Consider the following 27583-nt stretch of genomic DNA (forward strand, 5'->3'; position numbering starts at 1 on the left):
CGCACTTTGAGGTAAAGGACTGACTGCCCGCTGACGCCACGACTCGGCCTGGCATTTTCCATTCCCATCGCCCTCATAGAGGCCCCTCCCCCTCCGGAGCGGACTGGCATCCACAGTACCTCCTCAGAAAACGGCCGCGAGTCTGCGGCTGACTGCCGACACACCGAACCGGCGGCCTGATAGACAGAGCAGCGAGTAACGAGCTCCCCACCCAGATTCGCTCGCTGGATCGGCCGCAGGAAGCAAAGGTGGGGGAGTTGGGGACAGAGGAGTGAGATGTTAATGGGTGGGGCGGCTGTCACAACGTGGGACGTGGGGGGGCGGGGGGGGGGAGTTATATCGGCGATGATGAAACGGGAGAAAGGCCTGGAAAATGGGTCCGCTCTGTCCACCAATCAAAAGCAGGCACGCTGCCGAGCGGATTTCCATAAAGGGACGGCGCTTGCCACAGAAGGCCGGCCGTAATCAATCACATCGATCCGGTAAATCAGCCAGCAGAGAAACACCTGCCGCACCAGACACCCCCACCTAACAGCACACATATACTCGGGGTGCCTACAGTGTAATTCCTGTCACCCAACTGTAGCCATACAAGAGAAAGTGACATCAGAGGCACCTCCCACCCACAGTGCACTACCCCCCCCTCCCCCCCACCCGTAGCAAGGATACTCACCCCGAATCGAGGAGTGTTAACTCCAGACTTACTACCTAGTTTGACTGCAGTTCATCAGTCGCTACATGCAGCTCCTGCCCCCCCCGCCAGCTGCCCCGCCTCCATCACTGTGTGGAAGGCTTGTAATGATCTATCTTGCGATGATACAGTTCAGGTTTTTTCCAGTTTCCTAGCTGTAACTGCATTGTTTAGACAGCTGAAGACATAACAACTCTGCAACCACCTAATGCAACTCGCAGGAGTAGCATTATGGGATGGTGAGAGGGGCTATTTATTATTACATTTCTTCATTTTAAATAAAAAGAACATTTTAGTTAAAAGGCTGCTGTATTTAACTCCAAGCTTCAAATTAGTAAATAATTATTGTTGGTTATTAAGAAAAATAAACAAAAGTATTTTTTATTTAACAAAAGGAATGAAATTGATATAGAATAAGGAAAAAAACATAGCATTTTTTAGCAGAAAAATCTTCCTTTTTTCCAATTGTGATTTGCGTGAATGATTACATGCCTACTATCTGGGGTCATGATTGTCCGGTGATGGCTGACAAGCACGTGTGACAGAAAGGTGACGAGGATGAAATAAGGCTTACGGGCGGCATGTGAAAAGATGCAAGTGCTCTGTGCCCACCCCACCAGCACCGCCTCCTCCATCATTTGGCTCCTCCCACCCCACCAGACTGGGACTCAGTATGGGCACTCGACTGTAACTTCCTTTTAGAAACAACAGATGTGACTTCAATGAGCACATCAATCATGTGACAACCCCGTCTCCCCACCCATTGTCCCCGCTCACGGGGGTAGGCAGAGACTGATATGTACCCTCTCACATGGGCAGGCAGAGACTGATATGTACCGGCTCACATGGGCAGGCAGAGACTGATCTGTACCGACTCACAGGGGCAGGCAGAGACTGATATGTACCCGCTGACAGGGGCAGGCAGAGACTGATATGTACTGACTCACATGGGCAGGCAGAGACTGATCTGTACCCACTCACAGGGGCAGGCAGAGACTGATATGTACCCCACTCACAGGGGCAGGCAGAGACTGATATGTATCGACTCACAGGGGCAGGCAGAGACTGATCTGTACCGACTCACAGGGGCAGGCAGAGACTGATATGTACCCGCTGACAGGGGCAGGCAGAGACTGATATGTACCGGCTCACATGGGCAGGCAGAGACTGATATGTACCGGCTCACATGGGCAGGTAGAGACTGATATGTACCTACTCACAGGGCAGGCAGAGACTGATATGTACCGACTCACAGGGCAGGTAGAGACTGATTTGTACCCGCTGACAGGGGCAGGCAGAGAATGATATGTACCCGCTGACAGGGGCAGGCAGAGACTGATCTGTACCCGCTGACAGGGGCAGGCAGAGACTGATATGTACCCGCTGACAGGGGCAGTCAGAGACTGATATGTACCCGCTGACAGGGGCAGGCAGAGACTGATCTGTACCCGCTGACAGGGGCAGGCAGAGACTGATCTGTACCCACTCACAGGGGCAGGCAGAGACTGATATGTACCCGCTGACAGGGGCAGGCAGAGACTGATCTGTACCCGTACTCTAACACCCAGGCACCCGCTGGGAGACTTGCTGGTCTGTCTGTGAACATCACCAGACGCTAACGCTCACACGCTGCCTAATTACTCACAGACGCGCTCTGGCAGCTATGCGACATGCCGCGTCAAACAGGGCACCTGCTCGGATCCAGCAAGTTCACTTAAGGGGGGGCCAGGGACATCGAGAGGGTCATTAGGGGGAGGGGACTCGATGCCAGTGCTGAAAAGCACGCACTACGAACGGGAAGCGTCCCTAAAATGCACGGCTCTGGCAGTCACAGCAACGCGCCTGTGTGATTGTTTCTGGGGGAGGTGTGCATTGGCTTCCTGTTCCATTCATTTTCACTTGACAGCACCATTCCCACCTTTTCTCCTTCAACATGCATATGAAATAACGCCTTTCATTACGCACTGCCGTGAGTGTAAAGATGAATGACGCACTGCCGTGGAGTGTAAAGATGAGAGCCAGCTTGTGTTGATCGCGAGGTTTTTTTTTTTTCCATCTATCTCCGCCTGACAGGCAAATTCAGAGAATAAATACGCTATTTAACACCCACCCCCCCATCTCCCGCCCCGCACACACACACACACACACACCCAATTCTCCTTATTCTTTCAGCAGCTCCTTGGGGGCATCAGCAGTATTCTCTCAGAAACCAACCTCCCCCAAGACACACACACACCCCATGCCAGTAACAACCCAGATGGAGAAACATGCTAGTGACAGGAGAGGTGTCCTCAGTAATACAGCACAGCGCCTCCTAACCAGGCAGCCGTGAAACTGCACCCACACTGTCAGTGCTGATTCTGCTCCTCAGAGTAGATTCCTAGGTGCAAACAGTCTTGCACTTATGGGGGAAACAATGTACTGTAAATGGGTCGAGTAGGTAAGCATTTACCTCTGCCATACACTTCTGACATTCATAGAACTACCAGAATTATTATAATAATGATTTGCCAAGATGTTTGAACAGTAAAATATACACTCAAACAAAACCTGTTGTCAGTATGCGCAGTAGAGACGGGGCGGCCCGTCAGGCGTGCTGGAGATAACAGGCTGCCACCCACACAAAGCGAGACATGGGGGGGGAGCCGCAGCCCCCCCAGGCCCCCAGCATAGCCACCAGTGGCAGGTTGAACCTGACAGGGGGCCACATGGCGGCACTTCCCCGTTAATGTCCCTGAACAGCACAGCGACTCCATGCCATGGTCAGGAAAAAGCCAGAAATGGGAGGCACCCCTGCAGGAGAAGCCACGCCCACTTTTTTCTGGCCCGTGAACATGGATGGAGGTGAGCATTAAACCGCTTGGACGTGACCCCAACAAAACATACTAAAAGATCTAGACAAGGAAAACAATCAGGGGAGCACTCTGTCAAAACCACGCAGACGCCACCTCCCTCACCACCATGGGGGGCCATTTGTTACTGTGAGAGCGGGCTGGGCGCGAGAGATCAAACACGCTAAATGATGCATGAAATAAAATAAAAGAGGAATAGCAGTTCATAACTGAACCTGATAAGACGTATCACATGATATAGGGGTGGGGGGTGCTTGGTTACCATGGTAACAGTCAGGCACATGGCCCGCGGGAATGCTGGCGCGAGAGCAGAGAGCCGGGTTGCTTTTCTCAAGATGGGGCATCTCGGTTAGGTTGCTTTTCGTCATGACAGGCAAATGGCGGAATGTCATGGGTCGCCGGTGGTCAGAGGCGTGATGCGAGGTTATGGACTGCATAGCGACCACAGAGGGGCCCACACAGCGACTGCCCTGGAACCGCAAACCAACCGCACCAGGACTGTACAGGGGCCGCGCAGCGACCGCACCTGAACCGTAGAGGGGCCACACAGCGACTGCCCTGGAACCGCAAACCAACCGCACCAGGACTGTACAGGGGCCGCGCAGCGACCGCACCCAATCTGCAGAGGGGTCGCATAACGACCGCACCTGAACCGCAGAGGGCCACACAGCAACCGCACCCAATCCGCAGAGGGGTCGCACAGCAACCGCACCTGAACCGCAGAGGGTTGCACAGCGACCGCACCCGACCCGCAGAGGGGCCGCACAGCGACCGCACCCGAACCGTAGAGGGGCCACACAGCGACCGCACCCGAACCGCAGAGGGGCCGCACAGCGACCGCACCCGAACCGCAGAGGGGCCGCACAGCGACCGCACCCGAACCGCAGAGGGGCCACACAGCGACCGCACCCAATCTGCAGAGGGGCCACACAGCGACCGCACCCAATCTGCAGAGGGGTCGCACAACAACCGCACCCGAACCGTAGAGGGGCCGCACAGCGACCGCACCCGAACCATAGAGGGGTCGCACAGCAACCGCACCCGAACCGTAGAGGGGCCACACAGCGACCGCACCCGAACCGTAGAGGGGCCACACAGCGACCGCACCTGAACCGTAGAGGGGCCACACAGCGACCGCACACCAATCTGCAGAGGGGCCACACAGCGACCGCACCCAATCTGCAGAGGGGCCACACAGCGACCGCACCCGAACCGTAGAGGGGCTGCACACAGATTGCACCAGAGGGACCACAAAGGGGCTGCACAGAGACCGCAGAGGGACCACGTGGTGTCCTCAGCACGACCCCATGGTGAGAGCACAAACACTGCACGGTGACCAAGCCCCATGGGATCTGAAGACAAGCAGCAAACAGGAGAGTCTGAAAGGGCCCGGGTGGGGGGGCAAATGTGGCAGGTGCAGCCCCCACAGGGCGCCGGCCGTCTGCGCTGGTGAGGTAAGCGTCTGGGTGAGAAAGGTCTGATTAATAGAAATGGATATAAATGCAGGCACTAGTCACTTTCTATAAAGGGTACATAGCAAATAACACAGCAGCCATGTTTTATTGTTATTTATAGCTGTTATGGCTCCTGAGAGATGCTGCACCTCCCCAGTAACTGCTGACGCTGCAGGAGATGCGTGATAGCCTGGGGGCGGGCCAGAGGCCCAGTCTGCAGAGTGTCACCCCACCCTGGATGAAGGAATGCTGAACATCTGCTGGGTGGCTCGGTTGGCTTTTCTGGTAAGTCCCGGAGACAGCCTACCTCCTGACGTCCGGCCTTTGAGCCCAAATCGACACGCATCTCATTTTTCCGTGAAGATGTTTCAGGTTCTGCAGCCTTGGGGACAAACGAAGGAATGTATCTGTGATGAGCCATCAATTCAGTGTGGTTAAAAATCGCCAGATTCATGTAGCCCAGAATGTAAATTCGCATCATATCAACCGACCTTTTCGGCTGCTCCAGTGCATAGTAGGAGAATATTACCTAATTGTAAGAAGGGAAAATTAGGAGCTTTTGATGGTCTTGGGCTAACAAAGCAGACTGGTTCATACAAACACAACCACACTGCTCCAGGCCAATCACAAGGCTGGAGAGCTGATCTCTGTGTCGTTACTGGTAAAACACCCACCGGTCACGATGGAGAAATGGCCCCCCCACCTGCCAATGAGACGCCATACAACGGTAACGGGTGTGGAGTCATCTGCAAAACAACCAAACCAAACGCAACAATGTTCTCATAATTAAAGTGGAAATAAACCCTGACAATATACCGAGGCTTCTGGGGGGGACGGGGGGGGGGGACGGGATAAAACACAGAGGAACAGCTCGTCAACAAGAAATCACGGCGGCAGCCTCGCAGGGCTCGCAGGTGCTGCAGCGGCCTGAGAGGAAGCGGCTGGCATGCGGGTACGCAGACCCTACTCCCCACCATCTGCTCCGCTGAGATTACATCTGTCAGGTGGCCCAGGAACCTGGGCTTTGGCACCGGGCCAGGGATGTGAGTCCGGGGGCCGCTTCTGATGGACGGGGTATCATCAGCTGGAGTGTCATGGCACCCCAGGACAGGGGGCCTGGGGAGCTTGTTTATGAAGGGATGCACTGCAGTTTTTTGGTGCCGCTGATGCTGATGGCTGCATATTTCCAGTGAAGCTGAAGCGAGACACTGAAATTCAAGGCCAGGCTGCATAAAACCCTTGAATCCTTGAAGCCCATGCAAGTCTAACATGAAAAGTGAACCATGCGGCTGAACCAAGACCCTCAGTGGGGCACAGTTACACAAGCAGGTTGACTGAGGCAGTGCCGGGTCAAATCCCACAATGGGGCCCGGCTATTGCACCTTTGAAATAGGTCTGTGTCCTGGCCGGGTCTGGAGAATGGGAGACTGCACAGCGGGATACAAACATCTGTTAGGAAACAGAATGTTAAGTAGGGGTCCTCTCCTGCCAGCCCCCGCCCGACCCCACCTCATCAGGGACTCTCAGCATCTTGACGAGAAGTTCTGCTGCCTGGCCTGAGGGGAGGGAAGAGAGCGAGTGCGAGCCTTTAATCCTGTCAGCCCCCATCCCTCACTGTGAGCGGGGGGGCAGGTGGGTGAGAGATGTAAGAGAACAGTCTTTGTGAAGTCACAGGCTAGTGCTGGTATGCGGATGGATATCACATTACAGGGTAAAATAAGGGAGGGGTGCAATAAGCCGGGGGAGGGGGGTTGCAGTAATATTACCAGTATGCGTGGTTGTGAGTGAGTGGGGGGGGGGGGTCCCAGCATACCCTAACACGGGATCAGGGAGATTGTTTGTCTTGTGGATGGGAGGGTTGGCTGGGTTATGCCCCAATCCATTTCCCATCAGCCTGCTGACTCCTGACAGCCCCCCCCCCCCCCCCCCGCCGCAGTCATTATTCTCGTGCCCGGAGTGGGGAGGAGGTACAGCCCTGTGATTGGATACTTAGAGGCAAACTCTAGTTGTTCAGTGGCCTGGTGGTGAGGGGCGGGTATGTGACACAGCACATCGGCCAGGAGGAGGTTCATTAGCACCGTGTAGGACCCCCCCCCCCCCCCCGAGGACCCCACCTTCCCCCTTTGCCCCGCAATACTGTCAACGGGGGAAAACACATGACCGGTCACATCGGCCGTATAGAGTGCAATATTAATATTTCACAGCACTGAGTGATGCGTTGCCACAGCGGCTGGCTGAATGTACAGGAACGTGGTGCAGGGCTGGGGGGGGCAATGTTAAAGCCCCCAGCCACAAATAACCAGCAGGTCCCCCAAGTGTTTGTAATGGGGTCTGTGACTCTATGGCAAAATCAATATGAGCCTCATTCCCATTACTGATGAGAAAGTTACCAGTCATGGAGGGGAGTGATTTAAACGGGGGGGGGGGGGGGGGGTGAGAGGCAGGTCCTATGCTGCTTCTTAAAACCTAATGACACCCTAAGCCAAAACCAAAACTAGGCTGGAGCAGACAAAGCACCCGTAAGTCCCCCCCCCCCCCCACCAAAAAAAAAAATACGAAAAAAATAAAAAATCGGCTCCCATCCTCACAGATCACGCAAAACACACAGGAACAGGCACTGAGGGAGTTCTGGCTAATTAACGTGATCTGGCCAGAAACCCCCCCAGCCCATGTTCTCACCACATAGCCACCCCCCCCAAAAAACTGTCAGAGAATTTCAGATCACCCCTGAGACACACGAGAGATTGTCACACTAGCTCATGTCACAAAGAGAGCGGGGGGCCAGCAGGGGGGATGCTCAGGAATGAGCGAAGCCGGCTCCTGCTAGCCCACAGCGCAAATGCCACCATGCAGACATCTCTGTCAGACCCCCCCCCGAAATCCAGGTGCTGCCTCCATTACAGGAAAAGGGGCCTTTACCAGACAAAAATGCAAAGAGCCCAACTGGGTGGGCATGGTCTTCTGGGAGATGGGTGTGTTGACTGGATAGACCTAGGGTCATGTGACCAGTCGTGGAGCGTGAGCTGTGATGGTGACACGTCAGTGAGCTTCCTGCCCTCCCATACATCAGAGCTGAGCAACGGTCACGCGGGGGAGGGCGTGCATCATGGCCGCCGTGGGCCTCACTGGCAAATTTAATAACCCGGCGCTTTGAGGCGACCTCGCATCTCCTCCGACGGGAAACTGAACTGCAGCCCTTATAGGCCTGGGGGCCTGGGTGAGCCCGTAAATTAGAACCCCCCCCCCCAGCTGAGTTCATGCGGAGCGCCCGCACTCACACACACACTGCTGGGGGCTCCCTTCCTCGCCGCATGGCCCTTACCCTGTCACCGTGTCTGCTTTCTGTCTCCAAGCCATCTTGGGGCTGTGAAATGTTCCACTTTCCAGAGACGATACTTAATAAATTATCACAAGAAATATGAAACTGTTCAGCCATTTAATCGAAGAGCAGGGGGCCGAGGTCACCACAGACGTACCATTATTACTGAGATCGACGCAGGAAACGGCCTGAAGGCGGATGGATTCTGCTCGGCCGATGCAGTCCAGTCCTCCCCAAGACGAGTCAGACTGACAGAGAAAGGGGAGGGAGGGGGGGTCACTGACTTTAAGCAGCCAGGATTCAGGCTAACAGTTGATGACCAAATGTCTGCAGTGGAGTTGACAGAGGTTCCGGTAACTGGCTCACTGCTCCGGCCCGGCCTGACCCGGTAAGGCGGGATGACAGCGGATAAGGTTAATGTCGGCTGGAGCAGAAGGGGCTCCCCGGCTTTGGGATGTCCCGGCCAGATCCTGACATGTCCTTCTTTCCAACGGCAAAGGCGTGGTCGTGGCGGGGGGGTGGATCCTGCCCAGCCAGGCACAGTTGCTACACGGGCAGGGGGGCAGGCGGAGCCAGGAGCTGGAGAGCTGCCCGTCTGCCAGAGGCATCTGTTCCGGGCCCTTCCATCGCAGTAACAGGAGCGGAGGGGCAGTCGGCGGTAGCCACGGCCTCTAGCGGACGCCTGGGGTCTGAATTATTCATGCCTCATCCACCGGCCCTGCCCCCCCCGCCGAGCTGTGAAAAGGCCCCTCTAGCAGCCATTTGTGGAAGCACCGGGCCATAAAGAGACGGGTGCGGTGCTAATTAGCGCCAGTCTGCCGCCGCGCTTTCATGCGGCACGATGGCCCATCGCACGGAGCTCGGCCGATCAAAGGTACAGCGGCACATCCGGCCCAAGATCGCAGCCTGCTGTCCTCGAAGCCCGTTGGACACTCAGGCCAACGCCCACCTGCCCCTCCCCACAGCAACTTGGGGAAAGACCCCCAGCAGACAAGCGGAGCATCTGTTTGGCGAGAGCGTGACCACGCCAGCTGGGCTGGGCGTCTTCGGCGACACCAGTCGGCCAGCGGAGCCAAGCAAGCCGCCGCCCCTCCGGGTCCCCTCGTTAAAGGCGACAGAGCCAATTAAGGACGAATTTTATTATCTGACTGTTAGGCAGCAACACCGACAGTATGAGTACCTGTCCCTAGCTGGGAATCTCAAACGGGTTCACAACTCGCTCTGCCGGGAATCACATGACACCAGGACAAGGAGAAGAACTTTTCTGGGGGACAGGAAAAGCACACAGGACAGGAAATGGGGTCTCGGATAGAGCAGGAATGAAGTGTCAGATCGGGCACTGGGGTCCGGGCTTGACGGGAAACAGAACTCCGTCCTAGAGTAATTACTACGGCCCAGCTGAAGCGAACACCCCCCCCCACCACCAGGGTGATGATCTGCTTCATCATGACAAGCGGTCAGCAGCAGCCAGCTCTGTACCTCAAAACGCCTCAGGTACCAACACCCACATGACCCTGTTAGGGCTAATCAGCTTGTCAAGGTTTAAACAGGATCCACAGAGCGGTATGAGGAGGACAAGGCAGGCTGAGGGGTGGCGGGCGGCCTTAAAGGGACCACAGCCCCCGAGTCATGCTGAATACCAACCCCCTTTTGTTCTGTTTAAGACCTCCTGTCCCACAAGTCCAGCACATCCTACTGCCCCCCCCGAGTCAGAGGAACCAGCCAAGCGGCTAAGACCCAGGTATGGGGGAGGGCTTTCAGACAGCAGATGGTAACGGTAGACACCTGAACTTGCCCCCCCCCTCCCCACCCCCCCTCCCCCAAAGGTTATAGGTGTTTTAATCCCAGACCTGAGACTGATTTGCCTCAATAAATATCAAACTAAACCTATGGGCCACTTGCACCTGTTATTGCTGCACATTTTTAATTTATACTCACAGGAATATTAGTCTCTGAACGCATGTGATATTTTTTGCATTAATATGCACAATGTGAAATCTGTCATTTACACCGAAAGAAAAGGTGGCAATGTCTGTGAATTATGCGGTTTGCTCTGGACGCTGAGTGTTTTCCACGCAAACAATCAGGACAGACCACTCTGAACATTATTAAAAGTTCGCTGGAGACATCACAGACGTACAGAGGGCCTTTACCCTGGCAGCTCTGACCTTCAAAGGTCGCTCAGGACACCAGGACGGGCTCCCCGGAACGCAACGGCGGCGATCGTCATGGAAACCGGCGGCGGCAAGAGGAACGAGCTCAGCCGCTGTCTTGGATGCGCCGTCGCTAATTCAGAGCCGTGTATGCAGAGGGAGAATATTGGCTCTCAGTTTGTTAAATTGCTTTTCATTCTCGTGCCAGTTATGGATCTGACTGGGAGGTGGTTACGGGCGAGGGGGCCGTAACAAAGCAAAGAGAACCGCAGACAAGGCCTCAAACCGAACGGAGAAGGCGAAAGGAACCCTTAATTCGTGCAATTAATCAGTGGGGTTCCTGGTATGAATCACCTGACTGTCACAGGGGTCTCTAAGGTGGGAGGGGCTCTCTGCCATCTTTGCGGCGGTGTGGCTGTCAGACGGGGGCCGTAAATACTGATGGGGGAGCCAGCAGGTCCACTGACCAACCCCCAGTCAACAAGGGTCAATCGTGGGGTGAGGGGTCCTGACCAAAGGTGATGGGCCATCGACACTAGGGAGCTCCATAACAAACACTCACACACAAGTGCTCACACACACACACACACACACACACACACTCACACACACACACACACACACACATACATGCTGGCACGCACACACAAACACATGCACACACGCACGCACACACACACACACACACACACACACACACACGCACGCACACATACATGCTGGCACACACACACAAACACATGCACACACACATGCACACACACACAAACAATGGCAAACGCTTTGTGGGGGTGCAAAAGAGAAAGCACAGGCATGCAACTGTGTGAATTTGCTTTGCTGCTCAGCTCTGACGCGCAGCAGATGACTGGACTCCGAGTCTCTCCGCCTGGTGCTGCTGTACATGCCATTTTTATCTACTATGCTTATCCATTAATGTGTCTATGCAGGTTCGGACCCCCCATGCTCTCTGCCTTCCTTCCCACATGTGCGGGTGGGTGTAGACTTCAATCTGCCCCCCTACACAGACCAGCATGGTGAACTGACTCGTTGATGGACTTTGGCTTTGCCCTGGACCAAAGTCTGTGCCTTGCTGTTAGCAAGCAAACCCACTGCCTTTGTCCCCCACTTGGGAGTTTTTGGTTCTTCTCCTCCATTGTCATCTGGATCTTTCTTTCATTTCTTTGTCTTGCCTAGTCCCTATTTTTGAATTATTCGGCATGAATGCAGGAATGTATCACAACACAATGGATCAAGCCCCTTAGAGCAATTGTGTTGTGAAAGACACTATAAAAAATACAGTGAATTGAGTTATTTTGCCCCAAATGGTGGCTAAGCTGTTTGCGTTTTAATCTCATCCCGGCACTTTGCATCACCTAGACAGGCAGCTTCCTTACTGAAGGGCCCCTACCCCCTTACAGGTAATCCTAACGGCAGCCTTCGTTCCCCATTAACGGGTCAGACCTGAGGCCCTGCTGGAGGGGGTTCTGAGTCCCAGTCGCGGCGGGAGGGGAGTGCACAGCTGCTGCACTCCTCCCCTCTGCTTTCCCATGACGGGGGCCGGCCAGCATCGGCATGCAGCGCTTCCCCCTGCGACTCCCAGTACATGAGGCATGCTGGCTGGGGGGAGGGCTTAGCTGCCTGTCCAATGACATCATATTTCTATCACCACCTGAATCACCCATGTCCCATGACCCGCAAGGAAAACAGATCACAGAGACCCGCATGCAGGACCAGAAGACGCTTCTCTCACCGAGACGCCAAACTCAGACATGACGCAGCAGAGGACAGGATGGGAGGGGGACCGGTTCTGCTGCGGTTCTGCTGCGGTTCTGCGCCGGTTCTGCTGAGATGTGCGCCTCACGGCATTCGTATGACAAAAAAAAAAATGTTCATCCCATTAAAAGATACGATGCATTGTAACACCCAGTAACAGGCAACAGAAGACCCCCCTAAAACACCACAATGATGAACAGAGAGCAGTACAACTGTACACTCAGTAACAACCCACAGGCTGACAGGAATATTCCACTTATAAATTTCGTTTAAGCCGCAAAATGCAAACATAAAGCCTCTCCATCATAGTCCATAACACGAAAGCACAACTAAGCTTTGGCAGAGGGGCGGGGCCAGACTTACAGTCGAGCTCCGACTGACACATGGCAAGGCCCACATGCGGCCGGCACACGGCGAGCGGTCACTAATCCCCATGACTGATTCACACACCACAGGGACGTCACATTTACAGCTTAGGAATACAACAGATGCCCCCCCCCCCCTCCTTGTTCTTGCTACATTATCGGGGGCAAACATCTTGCCTATGGGAGACGCCCTAAACTTACTGATACCGGGCGTGTGGGTGACAGTCAGTCACCGCAGATGATGACAGTCTCTCCAGATCACCTTCATCAACGGTCTCATACAAAAAAAGGCATAAAAATGACAATGGCAATTAGAACTGCCATCATCTACATCGGGGTAATAGCATAACAGTAATTATCTTCATCTCCGTAACGATCATCTTAATAAACAGAGTAGCAGCAATAAAAACACAATCATGACCATCCTCGTACTCATCATAGGCGTAATCATCACGATGATTCCATTGCAAGCTTAAATATTCCGAGGGGAATTTTGAGGGTTTCAAACACTGATGGGTGACACGCCCTCGACGGGTGTGAATCATGATCTCCACTCTCACCTATCACAGGGTGTTATTGCACAACAACGCTGACCAATCATACGAAGCATCAGGAATGCAAACCAATAAACAGACACCAGAACCCTGTTCTTAAGGCAGTGCTCTCCTCTCCCCACCACTGACAGCAGAATAGCGGACTTTGCTTCCCCTCGTGGGGCCTTAAAAAAGATAAATGACTTTTCAGTAGAGAAAGGGCGAATGAGATTTCAGTGTCCGCGGTGGGCGGGGCTATCAGGCGCTGCTTCCCGTGCTATTGGGTTAAGCCAATGAATGTGCGAGCGCAGCAGATTCTGGACGGTCTCGCCTCTCTCATGATTCCTCTTCAGCGCTTTGGCAGGAATGCGTGAACAGAAGGGCTGAGCAAACCAGACAGCAGGAGGCGCCAGAGGGACGACACAAAACAAAGCCTGACAATGATCCAGAAGACATCACGCGAATGAAATCTCACGCTAGCAGTCGGTGCCAGCCGCCACCCCCCCCCCCGCCAGAAAGAGAAAAAAAGAGGCTGTCACTGAAACGGAGCGTCGGCGACCTGCTGAGGAATGGGCCTCCATCCCCCTTCATGTCGTTCAGCACCCCCAACCCCCCTCACCCCAGTCCTATCCTGTCCAATCCTGTCAAACTCCTACCAGCCGCCACGATTTACAGCAGTGCTCTCCATCGATTCTCATCCCACCTAGCCCCAGGGTGGGAGGGGGGTGGGGGGGGGGCAGGGAGGGTGTCTCCCTGAACTTTCAAACCCACTAATCCAAGGGAGCCGAAGATCGATGTTTCCGTCACTGGATTTAATCATTCTCGCGGGGATGCCGCTTACGGACACGCCGTATGAAGGGACCCGTCACAAGCATTCAGAGGACCTTCACCCCCCTACCTCCCCCCCCCCAGGGAAGAGAGGATGCTGGGGCACAGGGAGGACACTCAAGCGTCAAACGGCAGCATCACATGTACAGGCCAGTTTACTGCCTGGCTCTAGGTTTGCGTTTCTGCTTTGCATTTGTACAACCAGAAAAATCACTACTGGGAGAAAAAGATAATGGGAGTTTCTGAATGGTTTTGGGGGAGGGGGCAATGTGGGCTGACACTGCCTAATTATTAAAAAAGAAAAACGCGCAGAAAAGCGTGATGTCGGGATCCATTATGCAGGGCAGCATTACAGCAGATAATCAGGGTGTGGAATCACACAGGCTTTTGGGCTCTCGCAGAGCGAGGGGGGGGGCTGCGTTTGTAGGTTCGCTCAACATCCCAGGGAATACATGGCGTCCTGGGGCTCTGCAGGTGCCCTCATCACCGCTGTAAATCACAGTGCGGCGAGAACGACAGACGGCAATGGTACCTCCGGACCCCTATGCCAGTTGGGGTCCATGCAGCACATACATAAAACAGCGACACCGCCTGCTTTATGGGCTGTGCAGTCACTGCATGAGGGACAATGCGGCTGCTAGCCTGTGCGTAAGCTCTGGCAGGCATCTCCATGTCTCTTCTGTAAAAAAAAAAAGCGATAAATCTGACAACATGCTTCAAATGTGGGAAAAAAAAGCGTTGCACTGGGGAAAAATTATATAAGGCTAAATTCTAAATGGTCACATCTCTTAGTAGGGCGGGGCATGACTAGCGCTCCATCCAATCACCTCCTACTAAGCTGCAAAATAGTAGGGCAACCAGAAATAACACAATTTGTGCATATGGGAGTCCTTTGAATAATACTGGCCAGTATTTTATTAAGCAAGTTACTGGAATCAGCAGGTTGGGGTTTAACTCTCCCTCCCCCACAGTAAAGCTTCATTTTTCCTTAAACGATCTTGATTAAATGAATCGAAGACAGTCAATTAATTCCCACTGAATTTCCTTCCAGTCCGCGAATGTATAAAGCATCGTCTCACGATTCAGGTCCCCAGCTTCCCGCATGGGATCCTTTTTAATTCTCTGCATGGCTGCTGGGTCATCTGCCTTTTCAAAGCCAAACGTTCATTGTTTCCGGAGAACAACACGAAGCGTCAGAAGCCTCCGGAAAAGCGCTAAATGTTGTTTTCTTTGTTACCGTAACGCAGTGCTACGGCCACATTGTGTGCCAAAACAAACTCGAGGGCAAGTCCAGGGACAGGTAGCGTCTTCAGTGCTGGTCATGTGACACACCCTGACAGTGTGGTCATGTGACACCCCGACCCCTGTCATTAACTCACTCACCTGGATACACACAGACAGTTCTGCCAGCTCACAGTTAGCGGGTGCCATGGTGTTTAAAGCAAGAAATGGATTTTAAAACGGCACCATCAACATCTGAAACATCTTCAGATGAGGCTCCCAACCCAGACTCCTTCAGGCGAACGTCGTGAGAGATCGAGGAGAATCAGAGCGGATTAAAGCACGTTAATGCAGATTAATGATGCCTGATACCAGTGCATTATATAATCAGTGACGGCAGCTTCAAGCTCATGCCAGTTTGCAGCTGCGCTTCAGAGCCCTGACGAGCCGGGGCCCCCTCTCTGTGTGCTGGGGGTCCTCCCACTGCAACCTGAAGCCTCACCCCCAGACCAGACTGAAGGACCCAGGGCCTCTCACCACCAGTGCCGCCATGCTCGTAATTGCCAGCTGTGTATCAGATTGTTCATTAAGCCTGACCCCAGCCCCCCCAAACAGGAAGCTTAACCCCATAATTAGTGGTCCATAACATTTATGTGGAGGGGGGGGGTGGACTGAGCTCTGGGAGCACTGGATGCACTGGAAGCCTGGGCCTCAGTTTACTGGTTGCTATGGCAGTGGTGCAGGAAAGCAGATAGAAGGAAATGAGGTCATGACTGGCGCATGGTGGGAGCCCCCAGTGGGGACCCTAGGGAAAACAGGGAAGGGAAAGGAGGAGAAGCACAGTCTAGGGGGAACCCCCCCCCCTCACAAAGGATCAGCAGTCACCCTCTCACCCTTGAGGAAGCCAATGATGCCCCCACCCCCTCCACAAGATTACTGCTAGTCACCAATTAACTTGTGAACCTCTGTTCCCATTTGACCTTTGACCTGCTCTGCCCCCCCCCCCCTCGTTTTTCAATGAGACAGACATGTGTCTGTGGACATCGTTACCCCCCCCACAACACACCCCACTAAGCACTAGAGAGTATCCCTCAGTGCACACAACCCCTTCCCCAATGCCTCCCCAGGACCGGCCCATTTATCCACGTCATTCGGAACCTGAAGTACGCGTAGTTCATATCAGATTCCTTCTGAACAGCCAGCTTTATCGTGGGATGCGAACCAATAACCCTCAGATTAAAAGTCATTTTGTCATTTATGACTGGGCTACACCAGCCCCCCATCACCTATGCTTCCCACACCCCAGCTCCACTATAGGTTGTTTTTACCCTTTATTTCTACCCCCCCCCCTGCATTGAGGAGAGGGTGACACTTCAGCGCCCTCTCTGGAGAATACAGGTAGGGGTATGTGGCCGTGAGTCCGCCACAGCATGGCCAGGTGTCACAGCGAGCTGGCAGAACTCAGGCAGCCCCTAATTAAAGTCCTGCCAATTAAGCGTGTGACACTAGCCACATCTACAGCTAATTAGATGGGTGTTTGGACGGATGTGGCGAGATGGGGGTGCCCCCTCACAGTCACATGTACCTAGACGGAGCCCGATTGGCCGCGTTACTGCTGCCCTGTACGCGTCCGTGCCTGAGAAAGGCTGGCTGATTGACCGACCGTTCGCTGCCCCCTCCTGCCACGGAAAGATGCGGAAGAGGATTCAGGTCATCAGCAAGGGTTTAGAAAACCACGTCTGGGAACGCGTCTTACCATCCGCTGTTGCAGATGGGTTGTGGAAGCGCTGACAGATTCCTTATTTAGACCCCCCCCCCCCCCCCCCCCAGTGCTGGATCTCACCAACGCGTCCCCGATGGACACCGTGCATCACGCCACCCCGTCAGGCATGCCGGGAGCCAGAAATGCTGACAGCAGCGAGTGGTGGCTGGTGACTGCTGGGGGGGGGTGGGCATAAGTGTCATTCCACTTCCTCCCCAGCGCTCCTAACGGGGCCACAACGCTCACCGTGTTAGGGGGAGGGGGGCGATTCGGCGGGGCAGAAAGTACACCAAAACCCAAAAGAGTCACATGCGTGTGGGGAGGACTCACAGAGCCCCCACCCGTGCACGGCCACACGCGTCTCAGCTTATTAGCAATTAGTGCGGGGGGGCAGGAGCCTCCTACATCAGAAAGGAAATTTCAATCCGCTAACGAACGTGTTCGCGATTCTCCCCACAGACCAGCAACTCCTCCCCCCGGCTGGGGAAACGAGAAAAGCTGCAGGCCCAGCATGTGCCGAACACACATCTGGGACAGTGACGGCTTGTTCTGGGCCGCAGACGCATGGGTGTGCTCCCCCGACCTCGGCACTGATCATGAACGCAGCCGGCTGCTTGCCGGACCCACGTACGGTTTGGACTGGGCTCACGCCATCTCAGCCAGAACCTTAGGAGAACCTTCCGCAGGAGGCCCAGTGCACTTAGGGAACTATGATGACACTGGTGGGCATCACCACGACCAACGATGGAGCACCAGTGCCCAATCACAGTCACATGATGTGGAGGGTTCATGGGAGGTGGGGCCTCCTACCCATGTGACAGGCAGCCCGTTCAGCACATGGAGAGCCTTTTGGCTCCACCCCTGAGGCCACCTCCAGCTCACCACTGCTGAAGACATTATTCTTAGGGCACTATTGCGATCAAGGTGGCAACGGGGGCTGGGGGGGGGGGCATGCAGTTCCCATTTCAACTCCACAGCAACACTGGATGTCGAGAGAGCCCCAGATTACTCTCACGGGGAGTGCCGCCTGGGGGGGCGTTATTTATATAACGTTCATACGACGTTTGATTCCTTCCCAAACACGCATTTACGCATCATTCAAAAGCCACCTGCAGCAAAAGAAAATTAAGCAGAATTAAAAGCTATTATCAGGTAATTTTACGGTGTCACGTCCGCGGTCAGCGGCATACAGCTGCCTCTGTTAACCATTTGTCTCTCTTCAATATCATTTCTTTTCTTGAATCTGGAAAATGTTCACGCTCTCTTATCAGTATCCTCACAGACAGAGCAATTTTTATATTTTGTATGTGCAAAAACGTCCCTTGGGGGGCTGGAATGGGAGAGATGGGGTGTCTGCACCATTACAGCCCAGGAGACAAACAGCGTCACGCTTTGCTTAAACACAGTTACTCATCCTGAAGCTCTATAAACATATTGTGTCCGTTAGACCGCAAATTCGCTGCTGCGGAATAATCTGGTGCGACGCTGCCCCCTAGTGCTGGCAGGCTGACAAAACCAAAGCATTCACCACAAACACAGGCCCGCCTTCCACGTCTTCCATTTTTGTAAAATACAGATGACAAGAACTACAAAACGATTATATAAATTATATTACTGCTTTAACGGTTTTCACCTGCCATCTGCCAATATGAAACTGTAAAGTCAGGGAAATGACGGAGCACAGACGATATCTGGGGTAGAACGAGCAACCATGTGACCTGGAAAGTCAGACAGTCCAGCTGGGCTTGGAGGGGTTAAAGCTGAAGCAGAGGTAGGACCATACTGGACATGTCTACCATGGAGGCTGAGGGCGGGGCCACACAGCGACCCCCAAAACAGTCCTGCACTCCTCATTAGCTGCTGGTCAACGTGCCATTAACTGCTATGATACAGTGCTGACCCCAACCCCCCCCCCACCCCCAGGGCAAATCAACTCACCAGTCAGGATACTGCTTTATAAAGACAGGGCAGCACCGGAGCAGGGAGGGGAGAGCGACCGCTAGACCCAGTGGATTGTGGGAAATACAGATTACGCAACGATTCTTCGGCGAGAAGCAGCATCCAAAAAATGACGCGTTTTACTACCGTCACAGAGTTTACCAAATTAAAGACAAAAGTTGGAAAACACTGAACGCCACGATTAGCACGTACCAAAGAGCAAAAAACGTACTTCATTAGCAGAAACCTGCATCTGTTCCGTCTTTGCCCTTTCAGCCCCACCGCGCGCACCACGTGACGAAGATCTCCACATCTCCACCGTCCTCGTCTCGTGCCATGATGCCGAGCAGGATGGGAAACGCAGTTACTCAAACCAAAAAACTCGTCCGATCCCAAATAATATAAATCATTCGTTTCCGTTCAGCATAATGTACAGTGTTTACAAATCATGCCTCAACCTGGTTCTGAGTCCCATCCTCACTGGACACAGATAAACCTGCATTTGGGCATCTTGACCACTAGGGGGAGGTAGAGTAACAGTGGACGCCAGAAGTATCGCAGGGCTCAGTGTGGAGGCCGCGGTGAAGAGCACAGCATGCTTGTGGGGTGTAGAGTAGGAGGGTGTCTGGGAAGACAAAGTGGGCACTTCAGAGAGCTGGAAGAGACAGAACCTTTATCATCTCTCAAGGGTGCAGCTAAGTGCTAAGGTTCAAGGAGCCTTTGTGCCAAAAAGTGCCGACCAGAAGAGACATGGGGGGGGAGGGGGCAGAGGACAACGGCTCCAGTACCAGACCCAAAAAGCCCAAATCAAGAAAGCTCTGGGGTCATTGTGTCGGCTCTTCTGCTGGCTTGCCAGGTTCACACAGACCACAGACTCCCATACAGACTCCCATACAGACCCCATTGTTCCACACCATCTCTCTCAGCTGACAGGGTCTCTGGAGCAGCGCTTTCTGAATTGAGCAGGAGGGGGGGGGGGGCAATAATGGAGTGTTCATATGCACACAGTGGGTGTCCATGCAGATCAGACCTGAGCAATCGACAGAAGAGGTCCAGATGTCCCTGTCAACACCCCTCTGGTTCCCCCCACCCAGTAAAAGTAGAGACGCTGAATCTGTCAGGTACATACGTGCATGTCGGCCATTTGGCATTTTCATGGGGAATGTCCCCCCCCCCCCCCCCAGAAGCCTCCAGCTTCCTCCCATTCTTTCACAGGGAAATGGGGGGGTCCGAGAGTCCCCAACAAACATGTCAAGAACGCACACAATCAAAGTCAGGAAACCATGCTGGATAGAGCAGCGCAGCTCTGATCCTCATTCTCACTCCCCACATAAAGGTTCACCGTCATTGGCCAGCTGGGATTCCCACTGCAGCCGATTGGACGAAGGTCCACACAAATGCAAACTGCATTCAGAAAACAGTCCATGGCTAAATATCAGGAGGCCTGAGTCGGTGTTTCAGGCATTTAAGCAACACAAACTGGTGGGTAAAACCCAGCAAACTTAGTACGTCATGGGAGCACAATCAGACGCAGCGATTCCGACTTCTTCTGAGGGAGCTTACCTTGGGCCACTTAGGGTTGAGAATCCGGGCCTTGAGAGCGTCGTCCAGCGCCGTTTGGTACTGGCCCAGCTTCAGGCGGGCGGCTGAGCGGTTGCTGTAGAGGATGCAGTTCTGCGGGTCGGCCCGCAGGGCGTCACTGTAGAGGCGCACGGCGGTGGGAAAGTCGCCACGCTGGCATGCCTCGTTGCTCTGGCGAACTTTCTCGATGAATGCAGCCTTGGTGAGGACCATCCCATCCGCTTCATGGTCACGGGACACCCCCGTGGCACGAAGGCCGAAGATGGAAAACTGCAAGCGAGTGAAGATGCGGTCAGTATCACCTACTGCCCTGCAGGGGGCGCAGCGGTTCAAGACAATGAATGAGGCACTCTGCAAAAAAATCCCAGCGATTAAATACGGTACAAAAATGTGTTTCATCTGATAATCTGGCCTGGAGTAGGTGAACTGAATAGCTCAAGTAGGCATAAGTAAGTTATTAGCAGTTACCATGACGACCAAAGGGGTTTGGTACACAGGTGCACGTGTTAAGAGTTTGGGGCACGAGCTGGGTGGGAGTTCGATTTCAAAGGGTTTCAAGTGGTTGTGGAATGTTGCCCCCACTAATCCAAGGGGCAGCGGTCGACTCGGCCGATGTAGCCTAGCATTCCGCATTAACTATGATCTACCGGGCTGGCTGTTTTCAGTCAGATACCTAGGGGTGAGGGTTGGGGAGGGCTAGCAGATGGACAAGAAGAGTAGAGAAAGACGTGTTCAACCCTGCTACACTTCCTCAAACACTCTGCTCCCCCCCCCCTCGCCCCCAGTCCGCTGACGCACACATGCACACAGAAGATACTCACAAACAGGAAGAAAGGTTACTCCCAGAGAGGAATAGGGGAGGAATTCAATAGTGAGTTGGAAAGTAGGGAAGGACAGGACAGGAAGTAAATGAACCAGACTAAAAGAAGTGGGAGGAGGACAAGAAAAAGGGAGACAGGGGGCTGTTAATGTCCAGGCAAAGGTACAGCTCAGGTAATGATGACACAACCCGTTGGGTCACTGAATACAGGATAGCAACCAACTGGGTCGCCGAGCAAAGACACAAACCCACAACCTGCTGGGTCACCGAATACAGGATTAGCAACCAACTGGGTCGCCGAGCAAAGACACAAACCCACAACCTGCTGGGTCACCGAATACAGGATAGCAACCAACTGGGTCGCCGAGTAAAGACACAAACCCACAACCCGCTGGGTCCCAGAATACAGTACATCAACCAATTAGGTCGCTTAGCTCTGACTCACAACCCACTTCATTCAAAGGTCATTCAGTACTAACCCACAGCCAGCCAGATCACAGATCCATATCACAGATGACGGTGGCCCAGAATCAGAACCGCAAACAGGCCATTTAAACTCTGAGCCCGTCAATAAAGGGGGAACTCCCAGGCTAAGACACCAACCCAAGGTGGGCGGCTCCCCTCACTGTTCACCATCTAGAACGGGAGCCGACTTGCACTGTCTGCTTTTAAGCACCATTTGTACTGGATGTTTTGCTGAGAAACATTTTTGCTACTATGCCATCAGGACTGGGTGCGTGTGTGACACCAGCCCTCGCTGTTTTGGTTGGCCGGAGACTGGAGAGGAAGGAGAACTGAGAGATAATAACAGCCTTGGGCTCAGTAATTCCAAGCGGACAAATTTGGGAGCACCGGGTTAGGGTGGAACCGGCTGCCCCGCTCAGCCAAACGAGTGAGTAAAGGCCGAGAACGGGGATCTGCCTCGTGAGCAGAGAACAGGCCCACCATCCTGCCAACCTTTGACCCGACTGGCCACAGCCTGCCCAGAACCTGTGGTGAAGCCACACTCCTATTGATTCACCATCTGAAAGGACTGGACCACTGAGAGGCTCCACCTAGTGTGGTTACTGTTGCCATGCAGAAAGCCCCACCCATCAAAAAAATGCCAAGAGCAGGGAGGTTGTTAAGCCAAATTGTCAGAAATACAACATAATCCTATTCAACATGTAAAAAAATGTAAAGTTTTTGTTGAAGAATGGGGTGGGGGAGGCTGTCAGCACAAAGCCCCCCCCCCCCCAGGACCCTCTGCTTCATTCAGGTTGTGACATCGTCGATGGAGTGCATTTCCGGCCAGGGGCTCCACGGATACCTCAGACAGCCGATAAACAGGCAGGCGGCCCCTGAAACCTGGGATGGGGGGGCTTGACGCAGTGGGGGTGGCCTGCTTCCAACTGCCCACCAGAGCCATCCAAATGAGTGTGAATATACCCAATGGACAGTGAGTTCTGAGCACAGAGCCGGGCTAAAGCAGGCCCCTCCCCCAGCGGCAGGCCGCCCTGCTTCCAATCACCCCAGTTCAGATGACCATGTGGTACACTGACACCCAAAACTTGGAGATGGCCACCTTCTGAAATGTGATTGGCTGAAACCGGGCAACAGGGCCAGGCTGAATGCCCATTGGACACTTGGGGGCTGGTCTGAGTCACCTGCAGAAAGGGAAGGGGGCTCACTTAGCAGCGATACTGGATACCCAACAAGTTCATGTCATGTTACCGGGTGAGAATATCTGCTTGAAGCTCATTTTCATGGCAGGTTAACCTGTGTTAAAATAACGGGATCACATAACACTCGTTGCACTGGATCCCAGTCCAGTGCAGGATCCAGTTCAAAGTTTTGCTTGTCTTTACAGATTGTCTTTACGGCCTTGAATGAGTTATGTCCCCCTTATGTTACTGATTTATTTGCCTATGATTGTGGGCCCAGACAGCTGAGGTCACCCAACAAACCTTTACTTTCGGCCCCACGAGCCCGACAAGAGCGAAAAGATGACTCTGGAATACTCTTCCACTGGAGATTAGATCCTCTCCTACAGTCTCTTTTTTTTTAATCACGATTAAAACGCCATTTTTATAGATTGGCTTTTAGTGCTGATCATTGACAGTTATTATCGTATTCCTTGGTTGTATGTGGGCGGAGTGGTGGCTATGAGGCGAGGGATCTGTGCCAGCATTTGGAAGGTTGCTGGTTCAAATCCCCTAAATTCTAGGAGTAACCCTACTCCGCTGGGCCCTTGAGCAAGACCCATAACCTGCAATGGCTCATGTTATGTTTGTGCCAAGTTTGTACAGCACTTTGGAAAACTTTGGGTCTTTAAATGTGCTTTACAAATACAATTTACATTTACATGGGCTCATAATTCACTTTCCTGGGTGGTGATATAAAATATGGCACGATGCGTGACACTTCAATCCAGTATGACTGATCCAGGGTCAGATGACAGGTAGGCTATACATATCAACATAGGTGAGGGAAGGGATGCTAGAAGATTCTACAGGGGTATCTGCCTTGGACGCTTCTGCACCCGACATCTTCCCCAGAATGGTTATAGCTACATTTGCAACAGAGTATGGGAAGAAAAAAAATATATAAATAATGTATAAATAATGCTAAGGAAGCACACATATTGCCACATTGGCGTACAATAGGGTGAACCGTCCATGACGGGCCACTGGCAGGACGTGCAGTGAGAGGCGGCCAGCCATGATCTCATCCGCGATAGCAGGGCCGCGGGCCGGACGCGCCTCTGTCCAGCAAGACGGCACGGCGCTGGCGTTTCTCAAAAAGAATCCGCCAAAGCTCAGAAACACAGCCAGCAGCTGCGTCCAGGCGACCCCCCCCCCCCCCGTGACCATCCCAGAACAGACTACTGCGCTACACAGCTACCACCGTGTCTGTAAACACCCCCGTCTCCAAAAACTCTCCCTTAAACACTCTGCCCCCCCCACCTGTCACAACACTCCCCCCATCCCCCCCCCGACCGCTAATCTCACAGGCGCGTCAAAGTCGGCCAGAGAACTCGCGAGCTGAATGCATCAGCCATGAGCCGCGGCTCTGCTGGGAAAATGCCTATTCACTCGCAGGATCGGGGTGTTAAGCGACCACCTGATGGAAGCTAAACGGATTAAACCACATTTAGCAGTTTACAGATGGTCCGGGAGAGACGTGCTGGCTACAGGCAGCTCAGGTTTGGCCACTTAAGTCCTGGTCTAGTCAGATGGTAACCAGACCCCAGGGCAGGGTGAGCGTAAACAATCGCCAGGTTGGCTAAAAAAAATGGGAGGTGCATGTTTAACCTTCCAGCTCACGTTCCTCGAGGTGGAAGAAGCTCAGAGCAGCCCGGGCTCCTGTGACCGGATTGGTCAACACATTCTCACAGGCTCCACTTCCTGCCAATCCAGGAAGCGGAACTCCTGCTTTTGCTCAAAATGGCCAACTATTGCGCATTGCCCTCCTACAGAGGCATTTCTGGAGAACAGACGGAATCTACCCTCGCATTCTTGCACTTGGTAAAAAACCTGTGCTAAGCCTTGCCTGTACCGTTTACACATGTGTCCATTTAAGAGAAATTAAATGGGGCCATTAAATGAAACACAACAGCAGCTGGACACACAGAAGCTGCATGCTGGGGCAGCCTACGGTAAGCTCCCGAAACAGCGGTCCCTCCGAGGAACCTCTCTCTGCGTCCTGGAGCCCCTTCCGAAACTGACAAGTAGAGGCCTGGAGAAGCCCAAATTTCAACACCACCATTAGTAAATCCCTCTGGGAGGGGCCGAGAAACCAGCTGCAGGAGTGGTTTGCAGGAGAACTTCAGGGGCGCAGGCTTCCAGAAGTGGAGGGGGCTCATTCCGTCCTGCGGCATTTCCCCGTTTATCCCGGAAAGTGCTTGAGACCACAGAGAACATGTCACCTCACTACCACTGACGCTCTGCTCAGCTATGCAGCCCGACACGCCCTCCTACCACCCAGCAAAATCTCTTTATCTCTAGCATCAACTAGATGCTTGACTAGTAATACTAGGTAAGCATATCCATCCTTAACCAAAGGATCCTTAATTACTCTGCCACCTGCTGGCCATTCCACACACACAGAATCGCACTGGTCGCCTGGTCGAGATGTTTTAAATGCATGCAGGGATATTGGCTGTGGAGGGGGGTCTGCAAGTACAAAGGGCCACAAAACCTTATTACATTCCTGAATTTAATTAGATTTACTAACATGCTACGACATGGTCAAGACCCTGAGCACCAGGAATGGAGTGTAACCAGCAGGGGGTGCCGCTAACGATTTTGGGCCCCATGAGAGCACGTTACATTGGGCCCCCAGCCTAGATCAACTGGATTATGTTACAAATTGTTTAGGGCCACAGGCACCCAGGGGCCCTTGGAATTGTCCCCCCACTTCACGGTGCCCCTGACCATGACTAACTAGACAAAACTAAGCTGAAGTCTCGCAGCCAATCATAGGCAGGCAAACACCGGTGCCTGCAAATAGCTTCCCCCAGGAGCCAGTTTCTAACATGTTTTACAGTCTTCTCTGCCTGTTAACTTAAGGCAAATGTGGTGGCTCCTGCAGTCAACCAGCGGAGCTCTTGGGACCCCCCCCTCCTCCTCGATAAGCAGGAATATCTACTCTACCTCTGAGCATTGGCCACCACTTCCATAACCTTCCAAAACCCAAAATGTTAGGCTATGGTTTTCTACAACTGAATCAGTATGTCTATGCATCTAAGTGCGTGCCATGTCTACGTTGGTTTAAAAAAAAAAAAAGTTAATAAAACATCGGTATGCTTTCATGTCATTAAACCAAGATCACAGCGACCTAATGAATTATAGCCATACCGTTTTTCCTGTACTACATATTTTGGCGAGTCCTGACGTCAATGTCGCAGGTGAAAAACTCCCTGAAGTTTCCCCAAACCACAGCAGAATATTTGCATTATTGTGGGAGATTTGAGTGATGCGGGGCTGGGTGCCCTTCTTCACCGCCCTGGGGACAGCGGACTCCAGCAGGCCTGCTCTGCGGCTTGGCAGGCAAATACAGTGCCAAACCGCGCACCATCTTCGCCTTATTGCTTAAATAATTCAAGCAATGTTTTAGACTTCCATGTTACAAAGTTACAGCTCTTTTTCTGCAAATACATCAATAAAATTCAAATCCAAAAAGTGCCTAGTTGGAAATCGTCATCTAAGCGCGAGTTCTGTGTAGGAGCTGCAGTGGCGCTGAAATAATGTTATTTTATGGAGTCCTTATCTAATTGCCCGTGATGCCTCCCGTACAGTCCTTAATAAACAGGACAATTAGGAAGCTGTATGTTTACTCAAAATAGTTTAAAACATTTTTAAAAGAAAAAAAGATAACTAATTGAGCAAGTTGGCATATCTTTTCCTACTGCCGAACAGTACGCGAAAAAAAAATATTTCCTTGAAAAATGCATAATTATGTTTGCGCTGAACACGCCTGGGGATGAATCGGCAGCGCTCCCCTGGCCGGCTCCCTTTACCTTTTCGCTGCGAGATTTTCCCGTCTCCATCCTGCGCTTTGATATTCAGCAGCTTTCATGCCATCGCATCGTCCGGGCCGCAATCGCTCTTCTGCTCCGGCTCCCCCGCCTGCGAAAAGCCGAGCTGCGCTTCATCTCAGCTTTGTCGGCGCCCTAGAAAAACTTTTCCCAGAAAATGTGCGCCATGTTGTCAAATCTCTCCCCCCTCCTTTTTCCGCTTCTTTTTCTGGTTGCTCTAGCGGATTTTTCCCCCTCCCGGCAAGTTGGCTGTGGCAGTATGGCAGTGTCAGCCCGAGTTTCAGCCGCGTCTCAGCATTGGGGGGTGCGGGGGGGTTGGGAGTTAAATTACCTTTACACTTCGTGTTTATTGAGTATGGGCTTACAGATGCAAGGAGGAGGATATATTGTAGACCCTGTGTGTATTTGTGAAAGATATACACTTTTTCCTGAAAACAGAGTATGTTAATATTCTATACTTGCATTACTATTGGAATATATATAAAATGAAATATTAATTCCACCAGCCATTCATCTCAAAGCATACTACGAAAATACGTAATTAGTTCAAATGTATTTTTGTATCCCTTTGAACCTTTTCACAGTTTCCATGTGAAACTTTCCGCAGCCTATTGAAGGACTTGATGCAATATTAATCGCAGCCCTCCTGAGCAAGATAATGACGTGAAAACAACCACAATGGATAAATCAGCTTTAAGACTTCTGCTGTACTGTTGCACAACAAAGGGGTGGTGGTAGGGGGTGGGTGCAAAAAAAAGGTAAGATGCTGATTGAA

General features: G+C 52.9%; 1 protein-coding gene across 3 annotated transcripts in view; it reads right to left on the reverse strand.

Moving 5' to 3' along the window:
- ttc28 (tetratricopeptide repeat domain 28) overlaps window positions 1-27009 on the reverse strand; it is a 117808-nt gene extending 90799 nt beyond the window's left edge. For 2 of the 3 annotated variants that reach the window (XM_049020765.1, XM_049020764.1), the window contains exons 1-2: window positions 26791-27009; window positions 20453-20740 (exon numbers count right to left, since the gene is read on the reverse strand). In XM_049020765.1, coding sequence (XP_048876722.1) covers window positions 20453-20740; window positions 26791-26820 — 318 coding nt within the window. In that variant the 5' untranslated portion in view covers window positions 26821-27009. Of the gene's footprint in view, window positions 1-12219; window positions 12625-20452; window positions 20741-26790 lie in introns of those variants that run through there. The other variant, XM_049020767.1, reaches the window with a different exon arrangement.
- Window positions 27010-27583: the final 574 nt, after the last annotated feature.

The sequence above is a fragment of the Brienomyrus brachyistius genome, chromosome 7, assembly GCF_023856365.1.
Source record: "Brienomyrus brachyistius isolate T26 chromosome 7, BBRACH_0.4, whole genome shotgun sequence".
Taxonomy (NCBI): domain Eukaryota; kingdom Metazoa; phylum Chordata; class Actinopteri; order Osteoglossiformes; family Mormyridae; genus Brienomyrus; species Brienomyrus brachyistius.